Source organism: Platalea leucorodia (assembly GCF_965183815.1).
Source record: "Platalea leucorodia genome assembly, chromosome: 5".
Lineage (NCBI taxonomy): Eukaryota > Metazoa > Chordata > Aves > Pelecaniformes > Threskiornithidae > Platalea > Platalea leucorodia.
Window position 1 is genome coordinate 84,525,182 of NC_138827.1, and position 25,293 is coordinate 84,550,474.

General features: G+C 51.5%; 1 protein-coding gene across 1 annotated transcript in view; it reads left to right on the plus strand.

Moving 5' to 3' along the window:
• Positions 1-20,230, plus strand: part of CFAP65 (cilia and flagella associated protein 65) — a gene marked incomplete at both ends in the record, with an annotated part of 32,494 nt that extends 12,264 nt beyond the window's left edge. The window contains 19 exons of the mRNA XM_082312591.1: positions 380-532; positions 1,451-1,616; positions 2,901-3,029; positions 3,613-3,838; positions 4,642-4,770; positions 5,089-5,265; positions 5,947-6,013; positions 9,912-10,022; positions 10,811-11,002; positions 11,765-11,923; positions 13,256-13,399; positions 13,860-13,976; positions 14,577-14,714; positions 15,299-15,364; positions 17,089-17,303; positions 17,685-17,834; positions 18,376-18,672; positions 19,359-19,496; positions 20,194-20,230. Of these exons, the coding sequence (XP_082168717.1) occupies positions 380-532; positions 1,451-1,616; positions 2,901-3,029; positions 3,613-3,838; positions 4,642-4,770; positions 5,089-5,265; positions 5,947-6,013; positions 9,912-10,022; positions 10,811-11,002; positions 11,765-11,923; positions 13,256-13,399; positions 13,860-13,976; positions 14,577-14,714; positions 15,299-15,364; positions 17,089-17,303; positions 17,685-17,834; positions 18,376-18,672; positions 19,359-19,496; positions 20,194-20,230 (2,811 nt within the window). The remainder of the gene's footprint in view (positions 1-379; positions 533-1,450; positions 1,617-2,900; positions 3,030-3,612; positions 3,839-4,641; positions 4,771-5,088; positions 5,266-5,946; positions 6,014-9,911; positions 10,023-10,810; positions 11,003-11,764; positions 11,924-13,255; positions 13,400-13,859; positions 13,977-14,576; positions 14,715-15,298; positions 15,365-17,088; positions 17,304-17,684; positions 17,835-18,375; positions 18,673-19,358; positions 19,497-20,193) is intronic.
• Between the last annotated feature and the right edge of the window lie 5,063 nt (positions 20,231-25,293).

The following is a 25,293-nucleotide window of genomic DNA, read 5'->3' on the forward strand; positions in this document are numbered from 1 at the left end:
GTCGTGCACCAGGAGGTGTTAATAGATGGAGGACAAATGAGAGCACGAGAGGGTTTATGATGCTTTTCTGTTCTCCCACCTGCAAATTCAAGTTCTAAGCTTCTACTGTATTCCCTGGGTGCTTTTTGAGAGTGGCGAGGACTAGCATATCTCCACAGCCTGGCTTTGAATATCTGAACGTGCATTCCCAATATGAACCTTTGATACAGGCAGAGATGGTGGAGGACTGAAGTGAGAGTGTCTCCAGAGCTGTCTGTAGTGGACTAGGTTAGCTGTAATGGAGGAAGGGGCTGTGCATTGAGTGCAACTGTTGTGGTGTACAGGCTTGGCTCTGGTCTGGAGCTCCTGTGAGTGCTCTCCTTCCCTCTTGTGATTTCAGGCTCAAGCGTGGACTTTTACTCCTGACAAGGAGATGAAGTATCTGCTGCGAGCTATGGTGTTTGTGAGGAGGAAAAGCCCAGACCTTGTGTCTCCCAAAAGTGTCCGTTATGCCTTACGAATTGTTGGAGAGGGGGTGCTGGGCACCATCAGGGTAAGAAACTGGGGCCCATTGGGTAGTAGGAGGCGTATTAGGGTGGGATGGGGGTCTTGGGCTTCCCCTTTTTGCACAATCTGTACTGGAGACAACCAATAAGGATTTACAGCAAAATTCCCAGACATTGCTTTTGGTGGAGACGGCAGAGCTGATTCTGGCAGCCTAATGGCAACAGCGTGATGTAAATGTCCTGCCAGTTCAAATGTGACCTGCCTGAATCCTCTGAGAGCACTCTCAAATCCTCTGTTTCAGACTGAACCGAGCAAGCCATTTGGCTCCTTGGACTCCCAGCTCTCTCCTCTCGTTCTGTCTGCTCTCCTTCTCCGTTTGTTCTGCTGTCAGTCCGATTTCTAAGTGTAGTGAACCTGACTGTTAAAGTTCTGTGCCCACAATGTAGGTTTCCTCCTATTATCTGCAGATCTGTGCAGACACCTTCATTTTCAGGCAAGTTTCTTAAGGAATCAGAGCTAATAAAATAATATTATGTAAGTCATTGTCAATCATGTTGGACGGAGGGGTAGAAAGGTCTTAGAGGTATTTAATCACTATAAATTGCATGCGAGTGGATGACTAGCCAAAAGAGAGTGAGATTCACAATGCAGTCATGGAAGGACCGGCAGACAGAGCTCAGCCCTTGTGCCAAGTGCAGCTGGCCAGCCAGTGTGCCCACAGCCCCAAATGTGCTGCATCTTACCCAGCAAGCAGCCTAAACAACAGTAGGAGAAAGCATTTGGAGGACAGATTGAGGCCCTTGCAGCCCTGTTAGAACATCTCCCAGGACTTGCCAGGTCCTACACAAAGTAGGGAGCCCTTTGCACTGCACTGTGCGTGCCAAGGGATCAGCTCGTGGAGAGATAAGTGGTGGCTATGCTCGACATGTAACAGTGACCTTTGCACGGCGGGTTTGAATTCCAGGCACAAAAGGACCACCTGGACCTTGGAAATGTTCTGGTTGGTGACCTGCAAAGCTGCAGCATTGTACTGCTAAATGATGGGGTCTGTTCTTTGAAGTACATCCTCAGCGTGGAACAACTGATCACCGGGCCTTGTGACCCTGAGGAGGTCCGCAGCGATCCACTGGGTACGGTAAGGAAATTAGCATGGGATGAGGCCTTGGCCTTCCCCTCTTTTCTGCAAAATTGTTCTAGCATGAACTCAGAGGTTGGGCTGTTTGCTGGCTCGATTGCATTGATTGTCTTAAGCGCCTTAAGGTACCCATGTTTTATATGATAAAAGTATGCTTGAGAAGACGTGGGACAATCTCTGTGTGTGGATACAGCAAAGCAGCTTGTTTTGTGCTGTGCAAGTGGTAGAAACATTTCATTGTCATGTTAACTTTTCTAAATCTTTATCTGGAAACATCAGTAGCTTCCTGTTCCCATCACTTAATAAAAAATATCTGTGCTGTTCTTTTGTTCAAAGTTTGTTTTTTGCATGCATGTGTGTACACTTGAGCAGAATCAAAGCAGCAAAGGTTTTTTACATTTACTAAGGACAGAAGAAAATTATTTTCATGGGCTAGGAGACTGTTATATTTCAAAGATCCATCTTGAAGCACGTATAATTAAGTAGGACAAAATAGGAGACTCTCTTCAGAGAGAATTTCCTCTGCATGAGCTCCCCTTACAATCCAGTGGTAAAGAGGCTACCCAGGTCCTGGGATGTAGAAACAAGGTAGCCAAAAGTCAGAGGGAGTTATGCCACTGAGCACAGCACTGGTAAAATGGTAATTATAATCCTGTGTTGGTGCTTGCACTTTGCAAAGGACGTGAAGGTGCTTTTGCATGGAGGTGCACAGGCATGCAGAGTGCAGTTGTTGAAACAACGCAGGTGGGGTGTGCACACTCTCACCCTGTGTGTAAGCGTGATTTACATCATCTTATGTGTGTGCTGAAGGAAGAGATCCCTCAATGACTGAGAAGTATCTGCTCCATTGCTTAGGGATTTGCTACAGGTGACTCTTCTGTCTTGCTGGAAAAAGCATAACCCAGAGCCTGACAATTGAAGTTAGACCAATTGGGACCTTGAAATAAGACACAATTTCTCAGCAGACAAGGGAGTTAAACAAAGGAGCTTCCCAGAAAAAATGGTGGAGTGCAACCCTTGGCTGCCTTTCTAGAGGACCTCCTCTGGAGAATTTCCCTGTTCTTTGCTGGCCAAAGGCAGGCTGGGTACTCCCAATGAGCTGCCTACAGTAGTAGTCTGGGAATCCCAACTTCAACACCTGAAGCTGGTCCTAACACTTAAGCACGGGGGAGCAGTGGTCTGAATGCAGGTAGGCTTGGGGAACTGTGTGCTGAACACACGTGTGGTGTAAGAGAGATCAGTGGTGCCAAGAGCTCATACCATCTCTTTTCTCCTACAGCTCTAGAGCTGGAACAGTCCAGAGGGACAATCCCTGCAAGGTCAAAAGCTTTTATCCGAGTAAGAGTCAGGCCAGCCCGTCGGCTGCATTACACCTGGTCAATCAAATATGCTATTTGCACCCACACAGGTGAGAGATGGGTATTTTGGGAAAATCATTCTCTCCCAACCAAGCAGACTGTGCCATAACAGGCTTGCGGCACAGTTGCAGGTGTATGAATCCTGCCTGAAGAAAGCCCTGTGCTGAGCAGTTCACCAGAGCCAGATCCTATGCGCTGTCTCCTTTTTGCTGTACCTTTTGGGGTCAGATATGATTGAGCTATAACACACAGACAGGGAGAGCTCAAAGTTTCCTGCTGCTGTGGTCACAAGATTCCCTGCTCCTCTGCATGATCATGGCCTTTTATAATGTGTCCTGAAACATGTTCTGGGAGCTTCATGCAACCAGTCCTATGTACCTGGGGGCCTTTTCGCAGATCTGGATTGGTCCCTGTATGAGAAAGAATGTAGTTGAACTAGAAAAGGCATGGAGAGGGGCAACAGGGATGTTCAGAGGTGGGGAACAGTGTTTGTACAAGAAGAGACTAGTCAGACAAGGAATTTCCAGCTTGGAAACTTTCTTTGGTCTGGGTAGGACCTCTCCATTTTGTTGTCCCAGACAGCTGCCCCTTAATGGTGCATGACTGCTTTTTGGTGTTTCTTTCTCTCCCAAGCTACCGATCTTGCGAGCACAAAAGAGGAGCAGCAGCCCCTCTGCTGCATCATAGCAACAGGCGTCTACCCAACTTTGTGCATCACGGATGCCTGTTCAGCAGGGAGTGCCAGCGGTATCAGCAAGTTGCACCTCTGGAGGCTCTTTTCCTTGGACACACTGAATGAATACTTAGAGCGAGACCCGACTCCTGGCGAGCTCACCTACAGAGTTCCTACACGGCACAGGTGAGATGAGGAGGTGGCTGAGAGGATCTTTCCAGTCCCTCGCACGAGCCAGATGGAGATGCCGTGGCTGTTGGCTTGTTTGGCAGCTCATTGCTGCGTGGCACTCTGTTATTCTATCCTAGCCCCTGCAGACAGTTGCTCACCTCCACTTCCCTGCTTACCCTCCCTAGAGAGGAGCCACAGGAACAAAGAATAATTTAATTGCAATGGACCTCTGAAAGTCTCTGGTCTCCCTTGCTCAAAGCAGGGACAACTAGATCAGGTTGCTCAGGTCCTTGTCCAGTTCAATGCTGAATATCTCTAAGGATGAAGAAACCACAGCTTATCTAGGCATCTGGTTCCAGTGTTTGACCACTTTCATAGTAAAAACTTTCTTTCCTAGTGTCTAATCAGAATATCTTGTGTTGCCTTCCCTGACCCTTGCTTCATAAGGCTGAACAAACCCAGATCTCTTAGTCGCTCCTTGTAAGTAATGTGCTCCAGCCCTCAGCCACCTTGATGGCCCTCCACTGGACCTGCTCCAGTATGTCAGTGACTTCCTTGTACTGGGGAGCTGAAAACAGGCCTCAGCTCAGCAGGACTCCCAGAGCCTCCATGCATGCCACTTACTCTCATTAGGCATATATAAAAGATTGTTTGGATAAAACACAAAGGCCTTCCTTAGACCCAAAAGGGCCAACAACAGAAGGTCAGAGAAGAATTATAAAGAAGAGAGCCAGTGTAGAGCGACCCTTTCCCCTGTCACACCCTGCCAACCCTTCCTCCCGTCTCAGTTTAATCTCTTCTTTCTCTCCTGTGACCAGCACATGCTTGATCCCTCCAGTGTACACCCCTCTCCTGCTGGATTTCAACTTTGGGGCTGCCCCGATAGGCTCAGAGCCTACCCTTGTGATGCTCCTGCTGACGAACAAGGGTGTGGTGCCTGTGGAGTGGTAAGCAGTGCTTACTGGAGCTCAGCCTTCTTTCCGGGGTCTGTCTGGAGGTATGGAAATGCTCACAGGGGCCGTGAGACATTTACGAATTAATAGGGTGGATTTTGTAGGTGCAACTTGTGTTGTGGAGCTGCAGCTGAGATCTGTTGGTGGGTCTGGGTGGGGAAGCAAGCAAGGAATGGCAGAGTTCTGCAGATCAGACGTGATGAAACGTAATGTGTCCACCAGCTGGGCTAAGCCTGGCTGGACTGAGTGCGCTGACCATGGCCCCGGGGAAGTTGTGTGTCCCTGTTGCTGACCAGCTGACTGGTTCCCTAGGGCCTTCTTGTTTCCCTCTGATCAGAAGATGGACATGGAGCACTGGGCAGAGGATGCTGAGTTTAGCCCCGATGAGCTGCACCAGATGAGAATTCAGGATAACCAGCTCTTCAGTGTTTCCCCAAAGTCAGGGAAACTTCTTCCAGGACAGGAGGAATCTGTCCAGCTCTCACACAGGTGACGGCAACTACCTGTACTTCAGAGCCTCATGCTGCATGCCAGGACATCACATGCCATCAGACTCCTCTGTGTTGCCACCCCAGATCCTTTCCCTCCGCATGCCCCTTGCCCAGCAGAGACTGGGCAAGTAAAAAGTCCCTGAGCATGTCCAGTTTCTGGAGCCACAAAGCTTGTCTTCCTCAGGGGAATGTTGTTAATGTCCTTTAACGCTGCAGTGCAAGAGGCATTTAGCGTGACATGCTGGGGACACTGGTGTGCCCTGACCTGACAGCTGGGAGGATGAACAAGATGCTGCACTTCCTGGGGTTTTGATTATACAGTGATATTCTTATTTTTGTCATCAACTAGACCCGCTAGCCCTTGTGTGCCTGTGGAGGGTATGAAGAAAGCTGAACACCTCCCCTTTCACAGCAGACCTGATCTGAGAAGTACTGGCATTTCAAATGGTGTTGGCCTAGAAACTTGGGTCCCTAAATTGGTGTATGACTAAAATCAACATTGCATCACTCATTCCCACCCAAACACAACTGTCCCCCTCCCTCTCTCAGGGCCCCTTACGCAACAGTGACTCTTTAGCTGGGAAGTGAATTGTCTCTAATGTACTGTGTGACCCTGATTCTATCACCCTGGGCGCAAGGTTGGTTTCCAATGTTTTCCTCTCCCCTCTTTCACTGCTAGACATGATTTCGTTGGCACTGATCAGCTCCCTGTCCTGCTGAAGGTTTCCTATGGCCATGAGATTCTGGTAAGATAGCAGGTATCTCTTGCTTCTCTTTGCAGAACAGCAGCAGGTAGGAACTGAGCTGCAAGGTGTTTTCCCCAGAAGCTGCATGGCCTGCAGGGGGCTGTGGCCTTCCCCTGGAATCTGCACTGGCCAGGCAGTAACACAGGGCCAAGCAGAGACATAAAACCAACATCCTGATAAACTCGTGGTTCCAGCACAGTGTGGTGTGGCAGTGCACTGGCTAAATGGCCCTTGGATGTAGCATCTGCTGGTTTCCCCAGCAAGGGAATTGATTTTATTGTTATTATTAACCTTTTTATTTTATTGGTGGTGTTAGTGCAGAATTGCTTCCTCCTCCAAGCCAGCTCCAAGTCCAAAACAGCCCTCCTGGGTTTTACAGTCCCTGCACGCTTTCCACACTCAAGTGTATCTCAGGGACAGGAATTCTGTGCTTGCTTCCATGCATTTCATCTGCCTCACCGTGAGTTCTTCCACGCAGTGATCCTGGAGTTCAGCTCTGCAACCATCCAGCTTCTCTCATATGCAGCTTTCCTGAGTGTCTCCATCAGCTCTCTATGCTCTTCAAAACCCCCTGGAATGTGCTTTTCTCCAGAAGTACCACCTGCACTGACTGCAGTTTGGGGATACACGTGCTGGCACAGGGTTGGCAGAGCGTCCTGCAGCTCTGCAGGTATGGAGGCAGCTGCTTCCCCAGGCCCAGAAGGTACTCCCTGCATTCCTGGTTGGCTGTTCCTGCCGCAGCCCTGATGCCTTTGTCCACCCACTTATTTCTCCTGCCAATGGTGGAGGAGCTTCCTATTCATTCTTCCTGCTTCGCTGCTTGCTAAAGCATCCCAGAGCTGATCTGCAATGTGTTTTCCCTGAGCGTTTCCTCAGGCTTGGAACTAATTTCTCTCTCTCCCCCTCTCTCAAACTGTCAGTTAGAGTCAAAGTCACCTTGTGCTCTGCCGGGCACAGCTCATGCCCGGCTGAGCCTTCCTGTCTGTCTCTGAAGTTTCCTATGAGACCATTGTGTTCACACATCTCTTATTTTTCTTTTCTTTCAGGACTGTTGTCAGCTGAAAATCCCACCCTTTGACCAAGCTGTTCAAACAGTGGCTTAACTGTGCCTTCCCTCAAAGCCCTTGGACAGGCTCCCTGTGCTCTGCCTGCCTGGCACAATACTGAGAGTGGATGTGAGCATTTCACCAGCTGGCCAGTGAGGGAATAGGCTTTGGAGCACCAGCAGCCTATAGGGCACGCATCCTCTCTTGCCACATAGCCAGTGGCTTTGGTGGCTACCAGAGGCCAGCACCCTATCTCATGCTGTCACTGCAGAAGGGGCTGAGAAATCATGGGAGGCCCTGGGGATGCTAAAAGACCCCTGGGTGCATTGGAGCTCTGGCAATAGGAGGCAAATCCAGATACCTGGAGCAGTGCAGGTGGTCGCAACCTGCAGGGATGCACAGTGCCAGTACTGAAGTGTTAATATCAGAAAGCAGAAATGGAAGAGGCTCCTCCTTCTGCAGAGAGGGCAGTTGAGGGGCTGAACACAGCGTGCCTTCATTCCTTTCAGTCATGGCACGAAGAGCGCAGAGCCACCAGCCCCCGTGGCAGAGACTGCTCTAAGCGCGCTCACATGCCAGGGTTGAACAGATCCTCATCTGGGAATCTGGTGAAATGTGCAGAACGTATGCTAACCTTAAGGGAAGCAAATGCCGTTATGTCACCCCAAAAGTTAAGCTTTGGAGATCTGAGATAGCAACAATAAGCAGAGGCGGAGGCTGTAGGACTGGGGTATTTCCTGGTTATTCCGTCAAATTCCAAATTGCCTGGCTTCGGAGTGGTGATGTTAGCCAGCTGCAAGCCAATGCGTGATTTTTTTGGGGGGTCCAAACTCACCTCTGTGATGGCTCTACAGATTTTGACCTCCCACTCCTCTGCTTCCCCAACAGAGTCTGCTTCATGTCCAGGAGGAGCAACCTCTCCATGACTCCTTCCCCGCTCAGTGGCCACCTTTCAGTCTCAAGATGACTGGATTTATAGGTGCTCTGAAGGACCCAAACTGATTTCCTGTTGTTGGCAATTTCTTCTGGCTGCAGGATGAAACTTCTGTAGACTTATGTGTTACCCACTCCCTTGGGCAGGAGGGAAATGGGGCCTCCTGCTGCCTAATCCTCTCACAGGTTGTCCTTTGCCTCATTGCCGTAGCCGGCCTGTAAGAGTGCAGCTGTGACCTTGTTCTCGGAGCTCTGGGATAGTTTGGCCAGGCAGAATCTGCAGCCCTCAGCAGTTTTAGTAGGAAAAGCCCAGCTGGCTGCAGGTGTTGCAGGATGAGGTTCCCAGAACTCACTGGAGAGAAGGGCTGGATCCCAGGGAGAATCCCTGAGCACACAGGATCCATAAACTGGAAGTGTTTGCACTTCACTTCATAGCTGCTAATTAGGTATTGTGAGATGTTGTCACCTGCAGCACGTGTTCTCCAGGCAGCTCTCCTCCCTGGGGAATCTGGCGTCTCTGTCCTCTCATGCTCTAAGTCATCGCTGTGGGACAAAGTCTGTGCACTCTGGAAGGAGAACTGATTGCAGCAGGTCTTCACTTTTCTCCAGCTGTCTCCCTTTAACTGATAGTCCTCTAAATGTCGCATCCTGCGTCTATGGAAACTGATGACAGTTTTTCCTCAGCAGTTGTGGTCTGGTGGAATCCAAGTTGGCTTTTTGACTCAAGTAATATAAACGGGTGTTTCGCTCCCAAACCTCAGGAGGATTCCTGTCCCTTTTTCCCTTGCAGGTTGAAAGCGTCAGCTCTTGTCCTCCTCCTATTTGCGCTTCATCTGGCTTGCTGAAGCCCTCATGCTCAGTGTGGTGCTTTTCAAAGCACCTCATGAATGCTCATGCAGTGCTTTGAAAAGATCCCATGTGGTACTCTGTTAGCATTGTATTTCTAGTCCTCTCTCCCTCCTCCCTTTGCTTATGGAGCTGAACTGGAATGGGTTGTTTTGGAGGAATCAGCATTCTCTGCTCTTGTTTAAGCAGCCGATACCGTATCTCCTGCAGGTGTCTGTCCAAGACATCCACCTGCCATTGCAAACATCCTCTCCATCTTCTGCATATGCACTTGAAAAATAGCCATGCTTTAGGCTTAGCTAATTGTGAATTGCAGTAACTTAGCTCCCTTTGGCCCATGCGGAGACATTACTAGCTCTGTGACTGCTTCACAACCCCTGTCTCTAGGCAGACAACTCAGGGGTGCTTTGGGGTGATCCTGCAGGAAATCGTCCATCATGACTCATCTCTAGCTTGATTGTGGTTTTCTCAAAATGCAGAATCCTGTGTCTTTTAATTCCATGAAATAGATCTATAAATCTCTCCGCTTTGCTTGAAGTGCCTGGCGGCTGCTTTGCTAACAGGATACTGTTGATCATTACTTGATCACTTAAAATTCAGCTGGGATCTTCTTGCAGCCTTTGGACTGTTAGACACATTCTTGGAGCAGGATGTCCTCCCGAGTGCGGACATCCAGATGGTCCTTTCCAAGCAGAGGCCATTACTTACCTAAAACCCTGTCTTTCCAAAGGATTTGGCTGTCACAGCTGCACACTCTCCTGTGTACAGTCCAGACACTCATTCACGGAGAATTTCTACCATATACTTGCAAAGAGAAGCACTGAGGCTGGTGCCTGACACAGCAGGGAGAAAAGTACTTTCTCTCTGAAACAAGATGCAAACCTTTCAGAGAAGAGCCAACAGTTGAGTAGGCTCTCCTTGCTTTTTCCTTAGGACACACGGTACTGGTATTACCAACTTCAATCTGTAACTCTGTTGCCCTCAGCTTGCGAAGTCCTTCAGAGTCCTTGTGCGGTTGTTAGTGATGGGGCCAAGGCCCTGTGAGAAAGTGACTGCCTTTCTTTCCGCTGTAGCTGAACTTCAGCGGCGTGACGATGGAACAGGACCAGCGGCACATTCATTTTGCATCCACCAAGCACCTCTTCACACCCATTGCCGTTGGGACCTCCCACCCCCCCATACAGGTGAGCATCCTGGGGCCCAACCCAGCAGCAGCGGAGGGAAGGAGCTAGTGTTACTGTGTCCCAAGGACAGGCAGTGTCTGAGGCATTTCCCAGGAAAGAGAATGACCTCCACAGGGAAGCCTCACAGCAGAACTCTGAGACTAGTACTAGGCAGAGCCTGGAAATGGCTGCTGGGATGGCAGCAGGGGAGGAACCTCTCACCGTCTCCAGTTTGACAAGATTTGGCATTCAGTCTAGCCAGAATGCTTATGAGGTGTGTTGGGCTGTTCCGCTATTCTCTTGCATTGGATCCAAGCGAAGACTTGTCTAGCTGCTCCAGGCACTCTGGAAATAAATCCTAATTAGTTTTTTAGTAAATTAATTAAACTTCCTTAAACACTTATTCAGCAAAAAAGGTGGCTTTGATTCTGTTCTGCCTAATTTACTTGGGAAATGAACAAGTCTGAATTGAATTAAGATCACTTTAATATGAGTGGTTTTGCATTTCAAGTAATCCGCTTTACAGTGATCCCTTTAGCTAATTTGTATTAATTTTCTCCTAGACTGAATTTGCAGGGCACTACTTGGAGAGGCACTGTAGTTATCAATGTACATATGCGGTGATAAACCTTCAGCACAGTCTCCTATCAGAGCCTCAGTGATAAATCCTGACACTCTGAGGCCTCCTCATTCTTAGGAGTCAAGCTGACTAATTAATTATTAATGCTTATCAGAGTCCTCTGGGGAAGTGTTAACTAGTTTAACTTGTGCATGGTATAATAAGCACTGCTCTCTCTGACTCGCTTCAGATTTATGAACTCTACAATGGCAGCTCTGTGCCTGTGATGTTTGAGGTTCAGCTGGACAACATTGTGAGGATGCAGAAGGAGAATTTTCAGCATCCTGTATTTGTCTGCCTAACTCCTAGAGGAGAAATCCCCCCTGGTACAACAGGCCACATTGAGTGGATCTTCTCACCGCTGGAAGCTGGAATGTACTTGGTAAGACCCTCTTCATGACTGCCAGAAACAGGGTTTTTTTCCTGTTGTTGTGTGCCAAAAATTCTTTAGATCTCTTATTGATGGTTGGTCCATGTAATGCTACAGCTGATTCCTCCAAGAAGCGAAGAGTCTTGCGAGTAAATGGGTGGCTGGTCTGGTCAGGAAATGGAGCAGATAAATTGTTCTCTCATAAATTTCTTCTTCCCAAAGAACGCATTTCTTCCACAACAAGAGTCATCCCAATATGTATTTCTTAAGCATCAAACAGTGACCAGGGGTATATAAACAGAATCTGATCAGATTTGTGGTTCATTGTTGGCCTCCAATAACTCCCGCCAAAGAGACTGAAGTCAGTGTCTTTTATCATTGCAGTGTACGCTGCTGCAGCCCTCTGGAAACAGCCTTCCCAAAGACTTCTCTCCTAGGCTGCAGCAGGCAGGCAGGGCCACAGCTGGAGCACTACTTATTGCCCCACTCTGTGGTAGATGCATGGAAAAATAAATAAATTGAATTTAAAACTCCAACTTTTGCTCCAAGAGGGAGTCCCTGCCCATCTCATATAGTAACTGGCTAAACGACTCCTTAACCAACTTTCCTGGGTTAGCAGGAAAGATACAGGCCTGAAAGAGCAAAAGAGACTAGATTTCTCCTTACCCATGCATGTCGTGTATTTAGACTAGTCCATTAGCAAGTACGCTAGCTTCTTGCACATCTCTCCCAAATATGACTCTGGACTTAACACTCTTATCTTGTCCGAGGCAGGTTGATGTTCTCATCCACATCCTGGGGGGTGAATCAGCTCTGATCACCTTCCAAGGAGTAGGCTACAATCCAAATACCATAGGAGATACTGCCACATCCAGCGAAGTTTTGTCTCCTTCAGCCTTTCCAGGATCTACCAAGCTAACTGTGCCTGGGCAGGTAAGTCCAGGCATGCTGATATGAATAACATGGTTACTCCAGAAATGTGTGAGAGAGACTGAAATATGGAAGTGTCCCCATCTAGCAGTAGCCTGTGTTGCAGGGGAGTTCATTGCCATGAGACAGAGCAAGATATTTCCCTTCCAGCAGGTCATCTAGAGCCTAACTCATAAAAGCAGTTGTTCTGAAAGGTGCCTTCCTTCCAGCTTGCTGCTTCCACTGCCATTAGAAACAAAAAAGTTTAGGGCTTGTTCATTTTCTGAATTTTCTATTAAAAGTTACCCTCCATCACAGCTACCTCTCTTATTTGCAGCTAAAACACCTTTTCTTTGGTAATTCATTCAGAAAAATACTCCTGACATACCCTGTCAGGGCTTGTCAGGCCTCCATTTCACAGCCTGACCCAGGTGATGCATAACCTGAACGCGAACTGCAGGATGGCCGCTAATTCAGGCACATCCCGAGGAATGTACTTGTTTGACCTGTCGCTGGCTCAGCAGGACCTTGCTTGGCCTGGCTGGAGCTGGCCTGCCAGCCTGGACGATCTGTTGTTAAACTCAGCCACAGATCCCAGCATAGCGAATCAGCATTAAGGAGCATCAGCAGAGGAATACTCAAGGCAGGTAAAGGATTCACCCTGTGTGACATTAGCATGCCTACCTTGGAGCCCAGCCACAGCTACATACGCTCATTGGCTTCCAGCAGGGCGATTGCATTCCAGGGTACAGCAAAGAGAAGATGATTAAAAACCTGTCTCAGGCTGCCAACGAAGATGCCATTCCACAAGGCTCTGTTGTCTGTAACCAAAAGTCATTAGCTTCTCTAATGATCAGTGTAATTAATTAGAGTTTGCACTGTGCCTGGAGAATGGGACGGACTAGTAGCGTACTAGTAGCAAGGTGCGGTAGGGAGCAGTTTCCCAAAACTCGCATTCAGGTTGATGAGGATTTTGCAGGAGCACACACCTCATGTGTTTGCCAGCTGAAGTAGGAAAAGGCCTGGATTGCAAGTGCTGCAGAGAGAATCTGGGTGCTACCGGTCCTCTGTGCTCCTGAGATCCTCTCCCGCCCCAGCACCAGCGTTATGTTCTATTCATTGCTCACTCAGTCCCACTGCAACAGGGCTGTCCTCGTGCTGGAAAGAGTCATTGTAACCAGAGCAAAAATGAGAGAAATATAACACTCCTTCAAGTTGTTATGGTAAAGGTAACTGGCAAATATTATCTATGAACTGCTGATAACTTAAAGATGACTATGTGACTGCCCTTCCCCAATGGCCACATCGCATCTTCCTTCCCTGCTGCTCCTCCTGGTTTCACCTTGTTTCCTGCAGGCAGCCACTTTGTCACACCAATGGATTTGCCTTGGAAATATCCCAGACTGTACCAAAGCCAGTCGACTTGTCTTTCTCAACAATATCTCGGAGAGTAAAGCTGTTGCGTTTGCCTGGCGGATAAGCACTTGTAAAGACAAGAGGGTGAGTCCTTCTCTTTCCTCTATAGCCTTCTTGCCCATTTCTGTTGTGCCACAAAAGGACCTTACAACTCCATTTTCAAACAGACAATCAGAAACGATCCTAGGGAGTTGGCTTTTGTACTAGCTGATGAAAGGAAAGGGCAGAGAAAAGTGAAGGCAAGGGTTAGGATAGGGGGGGAAAGACAGGAATTCAGAAGGCGAATCTGAAGACTTCAGTGAGGATACATGAACCTGGAACTACAGGATGCAATAACGAACCTTGGGACCCTGTCTACCAGCAAAGACCATGGTCGTTCTTTGAATATGTCGGCTGCATCTCTCTCATGCCACAGACATCTGAGAAGGGGAGGGAAGAGAATTCCCACAATCCTGTGTTTCCTGCAAAGAGAAGGCACATAGGAAGGTCCCAGGACAGTGAAACAGCTCCTCTGTGGCTTTTTTTTTTTTTTTTTCTCTCCCAGGTGTTGCAGATTGCTCCAGAGTCAGGCATTGTGCAGCCTGGAGAGAGCATCCCCTGCTTTATCACCCTGCGACCTTCAGGGAGTGCTTCCTTCTACAACATAGATCTGGTGTGTGAGGTGAGACGCAAGAGGTACCTGTGTATTACCATCGCCTGGGCATGTCACTGCAGTTCCCAAATAGCCGGCCCCAGCAGTCAGCTGCCTGCTGCTTCCAGCTGAGGAATCCTTTGCTCCATAATGCTGGCCAGCACTTCTCATTACTGAAGATACTGAGCTTCATCTCTCCTGATGTGTCTCTCTGTCTGTGTGGCTCACTAGATGAGGTGTAATTGTGCAACATGTAGCTTTGTGAGTTGAACCCAGCTACTAGAAGTCGTGGTTTGAATGGGAGTGGCTTTCAGTGGATGTCAGAGACTTAAATATCTGTAAAAAGCAAGTCTTGCTTCTTTAATATTAGTGGAAGCACAGACTTGCAGTAGTGTCCCTCTGGACATTTTCCAGGTGTCTTTTTGGCAAGAGATTGTGTCTTCTCTGTTTAAGCCTTATAATAGCACTGTTCTCTCCCCTTTCTGCCACTGAAAGACATGGAAAGGGAGTGGGCTCTGGTTGGGATGTCCTGGAAGGGAGGAATGGGTGACAGGCATGGACTTGAGCAAAAGAATGTTATTTGCAGCTCCTTTCTAGCCCTACTCCCTCCAATCATGGTTTGCTTCATAGGTGTACATCCAGGAGTCCCTGGTTCAGTATGAAAGGGACCTGCAGGAGTGGGAAAGGGAGAAGGAACGGCAGGCTGTGGAGTTCACCATCACAGAGAAGGACCTTGGGACTAAGAAGAAGCTGAAGTCACCTGCAGGGGTAAGTGCCGCCAGCACTTTACACCAGCTTAGCTCAGCTCAGAAACAGCAGCCAGGAGTCAACAAGAAATGTTCTTTAAGAAAATCTAGGCAAGCTGGTTAGAGGATGAGAGGTTCTCATCTACTCAAGATCTCATAGCTGGTCTGTGGATAGTGGAAAATGAGATCTTTGCTTCTAGCCAAGAATCCTCTTGCAATCTCTTTAACATTGAGAGAGGGGGTAGCAGGTGGGGGCCTTGGAATTAAAATGATTTTTCTAATCACCTTACAAACTCTGAATTTGCTAACAATCACCTGAAATTTAGAAGTGCGTGAGAAGCCTTAGGAAAAAAAACAAAAACAAAAACAAAAACCAAACAGTGGCTCTGGAAACTGATGGTTGGATTTTTAACCATGAATAAACACTGGAGAGAAATGTGTAACAAACATTAAAAATGTGGCCCAAGTGAAGAATGGGAGGATAAGATCATTGACTCTCAGCTGAGGCAAAGTAAAACAAAATCTTGGAGTCTTGTTCTGCTCCATACCTCTCCTACACTATGATTTCTCTTCCTTCTTTTTTTTTCTTCTCTTCCCTCTTTTCAGAGGTCATCAGATTCTGCTGAGACAGAAAATTTTCCTGAATCCTCAGCTCTGATCAGGAAATACAAGGTAAGTCAGGCCTGTCTCACCCATACTAGAATCAAACTGACTGCTTTAGAACAGAGGTAGATGCTGGATATCACAGCGTGGGAGCCTGGACAGAGAGCACAGCAGGATTTGTAGCTTCAAGGCTTTGGGAGACAGACTGTTTGGAGGAGCCAGAAGAATCAGACTGTCTGGCTGTGTCCTGTGGGCAGTAACTTTCCAGCTGAGGTGAATGGGAAGTGAAATTGGAACCAAATGTGCACCCGTGACTGGAGAAAGGGGGAAGGGTTTTGAATAAACAGAAAAGATGCACACAGGCAGGGCGGTAGGTACCTGGACTGGTTTCACGCTGGGGCCACAATGGAATGTGTGCCACGACAGAAAGTGGCAGGGCCCTGGCGTGACGTGGTGCAGACTTTGTCCTTGCTGCTAAAAGGGCTGTGGTCTGTGCCTCGGGAGAAGCTGCAGGCAGGAACTGCCTTGATTTAAGTGCACGGAAAGCTTTAAAGCTCGATTTGCCTGGTTCATCTCTGTTTCCCCTCAAGTTCACGCAAGTGTGTGCGTGGGCCCGCATTAGCTGCTCTGAGTTGTAAAGACCGCTTTCCCAGCGGTGGTGGCAAGGTGTGAACAAGGTCCCAGTAAATGCTCTGGAGAACTGCCTGGGCCCAAAGGCAGAGCCACGCTGCGCCTACGGCCATCGGCAACATGTCCTGTGGGAATGACAGGGTCTGTGGAGAACCAGCCAACCTGAGATGTGGAAGGATTAAGAGGAGTTGGCGTGAGGTTGGGCCTGAGCAGATTCATTCAGCTAGGAGTCACAGCTTGTTATCTCAGGGTTGCCACCATAGTAAGGCTGTGGCAGTGCTCCTGGGACCCTGCCGCCCTGCAGAGTGCCTCTGCATGCCCTGCACTGTCCTCTGTGAAGGTGTCAGCTCAGGGCGGCTCTAGCTTGGACTGTCTGCCCTGTGCTGTTAGGTGTGATCAGTCATGCAGGTCGAAGCATTCACTGGGATGAACATAAGGATAGTTGGGGAACAGTAAAAACAGTTTCATTTAGTCTTCTAGGGTTTTAGCTCCTAGTGACAATTTGGAGCCTGCAACGACCTGCTGCGTCTGTGTCAGGAGCAGTGAACGCCTCTGGCCTCGTTCCTAGAGGCTGGACAACTATGCCTCACAGGTCATTGAAGTCCTGTGACGCCTGAGGGCTTCTCCAGAGCTGGGTGGTATCCTTCTGGCCCAGGCTTCTGGACTACTCATGCCCTAAGAAACTTCCCCCAAACTGACTGCTGGTAATGCAACCCCAAACTGGCCCATGTAGTGAGGCTGGAGTCAGGTCCTGGTTTCCTTCCAGGCTCAGGGGACAATTTCCACATGCATTCCTGCACATGCCTTCTCCCACAGCACTCCTGGTGTGCTCAGAAAAGCAGAGATGATCTCCTGGAGTTCCACAGGGATGGATTGGAGTACAACAGCCCCGAGTGCCCTGGGGAGCCCCTGAAGCCCTGCTGACACTTGGGGCTGGAGCACTAGGCAGCGAGGAGGGAGCAGACCTGATTTCCAGCATGGCCACTCCTGCCTGATAGTGGTACTGCAGTGCCAAGATCATTTTGATGCTGTCTCCTGCCCAGGATCATCTGGTGGTTCTGACTGCTGGGCTTTCCAGTTCTCATGCCAATGCTGACAGCTACACCAGCCTACCTGTGGCCAGAGAAGCAACCAAGTACCTGCCATTTCTTTCTCTCAAACAGACACTACCCCCTATTAAAAACCACCCTATGCCCGGTCTGCCTGCTGGACACTTTCAGAGGAGGCTGCTGTTGGACAAAGAAGCCAGCCGCATGTGGATCAAACCAGAGCCTCCCAAGCCCATCTGCTTACACCTTGGTGTGACAGCCAGGTCCTACTCTATTGAGGACTTCTTCAGCAACTTCACCTCGGAGTTCCCCAAATACTTCCTGTCCCGGTAAGAGATACAGCTTTTTGGATTGGCCTCTTCATCTGAGCCAGGGCTGTCCATGCTGCGATACGCACTGAACTTGGAGCTCTGCTTTGCTCCCTCCAGTGCCTCAGTATTAGGCAAGAGGTGCCTTGCTTTCCCCAGTGTTAGCTGACATGACCTGTTTCTCTCCCTTCCTCAAAAGGGAGATACTGTCAGAGCTCAGTGCTCCTCACTTATGACAGCATCCCTGCTGCTGTCACAAGTGCAGCAGCTCCCGCTCCTCTCCTGGCACCCTGCACCGCTCCCCGCTTGCCTGCAGGGCTGCTGCTCAGCCAGGAGGATGCAGGTCTTTGGTAGCTGGGTTCAGTAGTGCTGCCACTGATGGAACAACTCCTTCTTTCCCAGCCCCTTCAGCAACCAGCCCTTGGAGAGCAAGTTTGTGGACGGGAGTAGGGATGGAGATGGGACGGACATGGACCCCAAATGGCTGTCCCTGACTGCTGCTTCCAAACAGGAGCTGCAGATAGTGACTGACATACTCACAGGTGTCATCAGGTGCGTGTCCCTTCACCATCACCTGCTTTGGAGCCCCTGTCCTCCAGGGGAGTGCATGCGGCACAGCCAGCCCCTTGCTAATCCCAGAGGAGTCTGTGCACTCATGTTGCACCAGAACAGGGGATCCAGCCTGCCAAAAGCTGCCTTGGGGGCTACAAGCTCAGGAGTCCTGGTGTGACAGCCAAAGGCAGGGTCTTGCTCCCCAGCTAGGTGCTGGGCCCATCTCTGCATAGTGGTCGGTGTCACTGCCCAGGAACCAGGGCACTCTGCCTGCCATGATCTTGGGAACAGGCTGCATTGGGATTCACCTATTTTGTCTGCCAGCTGTAGAAATGTAAAGAACAAGTGCTGGGGAGGCAAAGGTCGTTTCCTTAGCTCAAGCCATCTTACTGCCTCCCTTAGGCCCAGAAAGCAAGAAGGGACAGACTAAACATTGACAGCATTCAGGGTTTTCCTCTGATTTGTACTGTCTTGTAATGCTCCTCTGGGATCATAGAGATATCTGATTTGCTGGACTCATCCATTATTTTCCTCCTCCCAGAGGCCTCTTGGAGAACACTCAGTTCCATGATGCAGTGAGAAGAAGCCTGGATGAGCCCATTCCATATTTCTCCCAGTTCCGGTGTGAAGAATCAGCAGAGCTCCAGGACAGGAGACAGTGCTCCGCGGTCCCCTCGAGGGTCTCTGCTTCCCCAGATCTTTACCCTGAGAAGGATGGAGAGAGGAAAGAAATGAGGCAGGAAACCTCTCCCAGCAATGATTTGCTGGAGTCTTGGGAGAGGATGAGTGAGATTTTGCACCACGAGCAGCTGAGGGAGCAAAAGGAGATGATGAGTAGGTGAGGAAGAGCTCACACAGAAAAGGCAAGATCTGCACGGGTAGGAGAGAGCCATGGCAGCACACCACCTCGCCAGAAACCCATTTCTGCTTCTGCCCTGCAGCATTTCTGCTGGGGTGCTCTGTGTGCTCTGGGTGGAAATCAATGCTAGCCTGCCTAGCCACCCTCTCCCGAGTGCGGTTTGTGGAGCGTGCAGGTTTGCTGTGTCTTGGGACTGAGTCCTGGGCAGTGATGTCCAGTCCTGGGCTGGTGGTGAGTGAAGTCCGCTTTACGCTCTGACGCTCCTGGCCGTATCAGACATTAGAGTGCAGTGGGTGCTTACCTTACCTTTTATTTTTACTGCAGTATTTCATCACCTTGCATTTGCTGTGCCTGCACCCTCGCACACTGCTGCAGGCCATGAGCATATGCACAAATACTAACTACAGCACAGCTTGGAGGGAGAAACCGATAAAACCACAGTCACCCAGCTCTGTCTGAGGTCAGGGCCTGCCGTCAGCTGGTGGCAGTTCTGGGAGAAGGGTCAGCACCCCATTGCTGAAGCCTTTGGTTCATTGGCCTCAGCGTGCAGGAAACAGTGTGTGCTCCACTGCTGTGCCTGATGTGTCCTGGGAGGAGTCACAGAAAGCAGCCTGCCTTATCTGCTTTCTGAGAGCTGTCCTCTGCCTGTACTTTTGCCCCTCCAGGCAGCCGGCCTTTGGGAACCTGGTGGAGCTGGTGCTGGAAAACACACTGCAGAATATCCTGATTGAAGCCAGCCGTGGGGAGGTGGTGCTGACAGCCCGGCCCAGGGTCATTGCTCTACCCCAAAGCCCTTCCCGAAGGTAGCAGAGTGTTATCTGTGCTGTTGCAGGGGACAGTACCTGTCCTTAATATGTCAGGCTGAAGCACAGCCCATTTTCCAGATCATGTGGATTAGCTGGATCACTGCCTATCAATGCCAAGGCTGCCTGTGCAAAAGGGGGAATCCACTCCCAAAGCCTCTGCCCCTTCTTGGCTTGTCCTGAGCCACAGAGCAGAGGTGGTAACGCTACAGCCTTTCTGTGAACCATCACACAGCTCTGGGGCAGGGCCCTGTGGGTGAACGGCAGGCAGACGGGGCTGGCCAGAGGCACTGGAGAGCCCAGCGCAAGGAGGGTCTCTTGGGAAAAGGGGTCAAGGATCAGGCAGCACAGCCTCTGACGGCAGAAAGGGGGCAAAGCTTTTGTAGTCCAAGATGGTGTGGGATCTAGTTAGGCTGAGGGAATGGCCACCGGGGGGGGGGGGGACGGGACGGACAGTTTTGGGGCTGAGGGCAAAGCATGAGGATTTGCTCCAGCTTGGGGAGAAGGGCAGGGAGATGGGATTGAGGAAGGATGAGAGAGGGTTGTCGGACGGAGATGTCATCTCCAGAGCTGCAGGAGTCTTGTCTAGATAGACAATGGGTGTTCCCCGTGATCCCTCAGGGATGGAGGATTGCCTGGGGGGAGGCCGCAGCAGGCTGCACTCTTCCCACCCCAAAAGCAATCTCTTCTTCTTCAGAACCACCAATCCGGCACCCCCACCCTCAAGAGCATAGCTGCTGGGCACTGTGCTGCTTGAGCTCTTCAAGCACATCAGCTGTCTCCACTCTTCATCCCGTCCCTGTGATGTCCAGAGCAACTCTGATCCTCCCACACCATGACCTGAGCTCAGCGTGCTGGCTGCCTCTGAGGAGGTATGTCCTGGTTATGTCCTCAGCTCCAATTTGAATCCTCTGGCAACTCCACAGCAGGGTTCATGAGATCTCTCCTCTCTGTGGCTGGCCACATCATCGGAGAAGAACCTCCCTGCGCTACAGGGAGCACACGGACAATCTCTGTGACTGTTCCCACTGCCCCCAGTCCGTACTGGCTGGGAGAGGAGTGGAATCTGCTTGGAAATGTAGCTGAGGAAGGACTGACAGCTGGGCACTGAGCTGCTGAGCCCCTGCCAACATCAGTAGGACTCAGGTACTGAATCCTCCTCCCCTTCCTGCTCCAGTGGCTGCTGCAGGTCCCACGTACCGCGACCCAGCCCGAGAGAGCAGCTGCAGCACCGTCTAGCACACTCGGCAGCCCAATAAAAGGAGCTCGGCCTCTGGGCACACAGACACCGGCGTGTAAGATATAGAATCGATGCATCTGGGTTTGGGAGCACCCTGGGCAAGCTCTCCCCTTTTCAAACTGCAAGGCTGTCACCTGGGGAAGGGGATGCTTTGAGCCTTGGCCTGGCATAGGGGTCCGGCAGGCTGCAGGAGGGTGTCACTGTGAAGGAGCAGGGTTTGTCACAGCCGGGAGGTGGCAGTGTTAGTTGGGAGAAATCCCAGGTGCCAGCGTGGAGCTGGTGCTGGGCGCCGGCTGCCTGCTCCCTGGCAGAGGCTGCAGGCCAGCTGTGCCAGGCAGCGGGGCTGCATTTGCAGCATCTCCCCTCTCCTGCAGCCCTGCTACGGGCTCTGCTAGGCAGGGCTCACCCAGCCACCCTGCTCTGGTGGGGATGCAGCTGCTGTCCCCCTCCAAACCCTCCTGTCCTGTGTTCCCAGTGCCAGCGCCCAGCCAAGACCGGAGCTGCACCTTCTCCCCTTGCAGCCCAAGAGAAGACCACGCATGAGGAGCTGCGGAGGGCTTTTGCGCTGCTCGGCAGAGGGCAGGTGCCTGCCATGCCCGGGGGTGCTGCAGCTCACCCAGCACCACGCCGGTGCTCCGCTCTGTGCAGGAGCCCTGCGTGCGTAACCGTTACTAAGCCCCAGGGCCAAGATGTTCCTGTTGTCAGAGATACAGCAAAGGCACTGCCAGCTCCTGAGCTCAGCCTGGGGCCTTCATGTGGGTCCTGGGTCCTTCTCATGAGAAGCGCAGACCCTCTCCTCCCTCCCCAACACTCTGGCTGCCAGGTCTCCTACGGCACAGCAGCTTTTCTGCCTTCCTCTGGGCTTCGGCTGGTGCTGAGCAGGCGATGGGGTACCACCTCCTTCTCCCCAGCTCTAGGCAGCAGCAGGGCCTGGCTGTTCAGTCCAGTTGGGGTGACTCTGCCTGGTCCAGGCTCCTCACTAGGATTTGCTTGCTACAGATGCTCTGTAACCCTGTGACAGGCTTCCCAAATGGGTAACACTGGCAGGGGCAGGAGCCTCGCCATTGTCCTAAAGCAGGTTGAATCCAGCTGCCTGCAGGAGCCCAAGGGCAGCCTGGAGCAGCAGAGACAGCATCAGTGAGTTTGTCCATCCTCAGACCTGCTGCGTGATCTGATCCTCTCGGGACTGTGTCACCGCGAACTCCTCTGCCCTGTGGGACAGATGGGTCAACATGGGAAATGCTGTGAGTTAGTCTGGTGTCACACCCAAGAGCAAATGGATGGAGCCTGAGTGCAGACACATGTGCAGGGAATGATTTTTTTTGTCATTAAAGCTCCTCTCCTGCCCACTCTCCTGTGCTGAACACAGCCTGGACCTGGAGGAAACAGAACTCACGCTGTACTTGCCTGCTAGAGCACTGTCAGAGGTAAATTCACTTCTCTGATTAGCGTCTCTCTAGTAGGAGAGAGCCCTGAGACAGTGCCTTCGGCAACGGGTGAGTCAGGGAACAAGAGGTTTGAGAGCTACCTACACATCTGAGAGAGAAACCTTTCTTCGGCTCTGTGCAGGGGCTGTGAGATAGATGGTGGTGTGTCACCTCTATTCTAGGTCTTCTCTGGTGCCTGTCAACCAGAACCACTCAGCGTGCACTAAGGAAAGCCATTAGCAGCTGTCACACACTTTTCTTCTTTTATCCTCATCCTAAGTTAAAAATACACCAGGGACAGATCCTTTCCCAGGCTGGGAAAATTCCTGCTTCCTCTTCTCAAGCTGGGAACGAGACCCTGGCCCTGGTTTTGGAAAACACTCGCGTGTGTGACCAAGCCACACCGCTGTCCCTTTGGCAAAGGGAGTGGGAAGACGGCAGCACCCCCAGGCACTGCTCGGGGTGGGCTCTGCAGAGTGGGGAGCCTACAGCAACGCACTCACCTGGGGGCTTCAGGGGATCGTGGGGGCAGTGGTGAGGCGAAGGCGGGCAGAGATGTGCAGCGCTGGCGGGGAGGGCTTGGCCCTTAGCAAGAGGCTTTGTTGCCACCCACTGCCAAGGGTGAAGGCAGTGAACCGTGGGACTGGAGCAGAGCCAGACCCACAGCCCAGCTCCCAGAGAGGGGAGAAGCCCTGTCTCTACTAACCACATTTGGGTCTCAGGCAGGAGGAAGTCTGAGCTTGTCGTACTGGCTTGCAGGGCTGGATTTGGCCCCTGCCCCAACGCCAGCCACATTTCTAATGCACAGCTCTCTAATGGAGATATTGTAGATATGGGTCCTGCTCCCTCCCACTGGTGTTCGGGTGGCGAAGCAGGGTGATGTTCCCATGGGGCTGGGGTTGGTGGCCAGGCCACTGGCAGGTATAGGGCCAGCGTGAGGATGGATGGCTGAGTGGGAGCTTGGCAAGCTAACGGGGCTCCCTTCCTTGTGCCAGTTATCAGGAGTGCTCGGTCACCAGGCAGTTAATGCAACACACAACAGGCCTTTTCTTCTTTGCTGTTAGTCCTGGCTCCTAGGGAGGGGTGAAATGGCCTTGGGGCAGGTGGGCAACAGAAGCTATCCTGAATCCCATTAAAACATTTAACACCTGTTGAATCGTGCCATTGTCTGGGAGATAAAGGGAAGGGAACAAAGCTGCTCTTGGTCTTCCCTGCCAGGGTGTCTGCAAGGCTCTGCTGTCCCATTGCAGCTGGGGAGACTGAATGCCCTGCAAAGCCCCTCTTGGCGTGGCTCTGTGTCCATGTGGGGACGGTGGCAGTGTGAGGGGACAGTCCCCTGGGCCCCCGCTGCCGGTGTGCACAGCCCCTGCTTGGGATCAACCCCTTCTCCCCCATACTGAGTATTAGGTAGGAACCTGGAAAGGTCCTGCCCCGACTAGCCTGCAGTGCCTGCGCAGACAGGGCAAAGTCTGGAGAGCAAAAACATGAAGGTGATCCTCCCAAAACCCTTGGCAGAGCTGGGCAGGGACCCTTCACCGCTAGCCTCCCATGTCTGAGATACTGGGCTTTGCTGGCTCAGCTGCGTTGCTTTGGTATTTGGGAATGGGGACTGCGTAGTCCATGCTCAGGTCAGGCCAGGGCACAACGGTGGCTCCTGATGGACGTGAGAGGTGCTCTGATGTGAGCTGGTCAGTCCTCGTGGGACAGCGAGGCAGCACAAACCCTTGGCTGAGCCTGCCTCTGCCGGGGCCAGTCCTGCTGAGTGCATCAGCAGGGGCTTGGTCCAGCACTGCCTGCCAGGGAAGAGCACACGCAGGTGGATGCTGCCCTGGAGATGCCAGGGCAGGTGGAAGATGTTCCCTGGGATAGCTGTCTGGTGCAGGGCACTCTGCAAGCTCAAGGGACCCGCTTTTCTCCCGTTTCCCACAGGGCAGCCCTGCAAGGGCCATCTTTGCTGTTATTTGGTGCACGGTGGGGCCCTGCCCTTGCAGGAGAGTGGTTGGGGTGAGAAAGCATTTCTGGCAGAGCACATAGTGCTTCTCGGAGATGTCTGCTGGAGCTACAGCAGCAACAGTGTGGTGTTTGGGGGTTTTCTGCCTTCTCCGGAAAGCGGGGGGCAGCCAGGTAGCCTACGCCAGGAGCTGCTGCTCCACTCTGCTGGTGCGTGGCCCGGCAGGGAGAGGCGAGAGTCCTGCCCAGCACATTTCCCATGCTGGGAAAGGAGAAGTGGGCAAGCCCGAGCGTCAGGGCCTGTATAGCATCAAAAGGAGAGGGAACATCACATTTCCTCTTAGCACCACAACCCAGGGCAACGGCAGTTCTGCATTTCCTTTGCTGGCAAAACTACTGGAAAAGGGGATCAGGGAGACGGAGGCCAGCAGGTTGGCATCACTGCAGCTCATTCCCGTGCCAGGCTCTGCTGGGCTGGGAGCCTGCAGGACCCCAGCCCCAGAGACAGCAGCAGGCAGGAGGGATGGAGCCTGCCTTTCAAAATCCTGAGTCTGAGAGGGACAAGTCTCCAAAGAAGAAGAGCTGGGTGGTAGCAGCTCATAAAGATCTGCAACTATCTACCTACATGTGGGAATCCACTGCAAGCACACTCCAGCTCTGGAAGGGACTACGGTGGCGTTTCTAAAGCACACCCAGGACCAGGATACCTGCAGGTCTCTGCTGTGGGGGTTAAAGCAGCATTACCCCTTTCCTCACCCGCAAACACACCCATCTACACAAACAAACACGCCAGTGCACTTGCACAAAGGAGCTTCTCCTGCCACCGCAGATGCACTTCATGCTCTGCTATCCAGGGAGCTGCGGGTGCCAGAGTAACCCAGAGAGATAGCCCAGCTCCCACTGGCTCCGGCTGAGATCAGCTGAGGACTGTCAGGGCTGAGTAGCATGGCTGGGTGCTACAGGAGTGTGTCTAAACTTCTCCTGTCCCCCGTGGGCTCTGCATGGTCCCCCCAGAGCCAGCATGGGGGTGTCTGCACCGGTTACCTGGGTCGTGACGCAGCCGGGATGCGGGAGGGTGGTGTGACTCTGGGATGCGGTGACCCCACGGGAAGGCATGTGCACATGGAGTGAAACACAGGCTGTTCCTGCGGCTGCGCTGGGAGAGCTGGCTCCTGGCCCG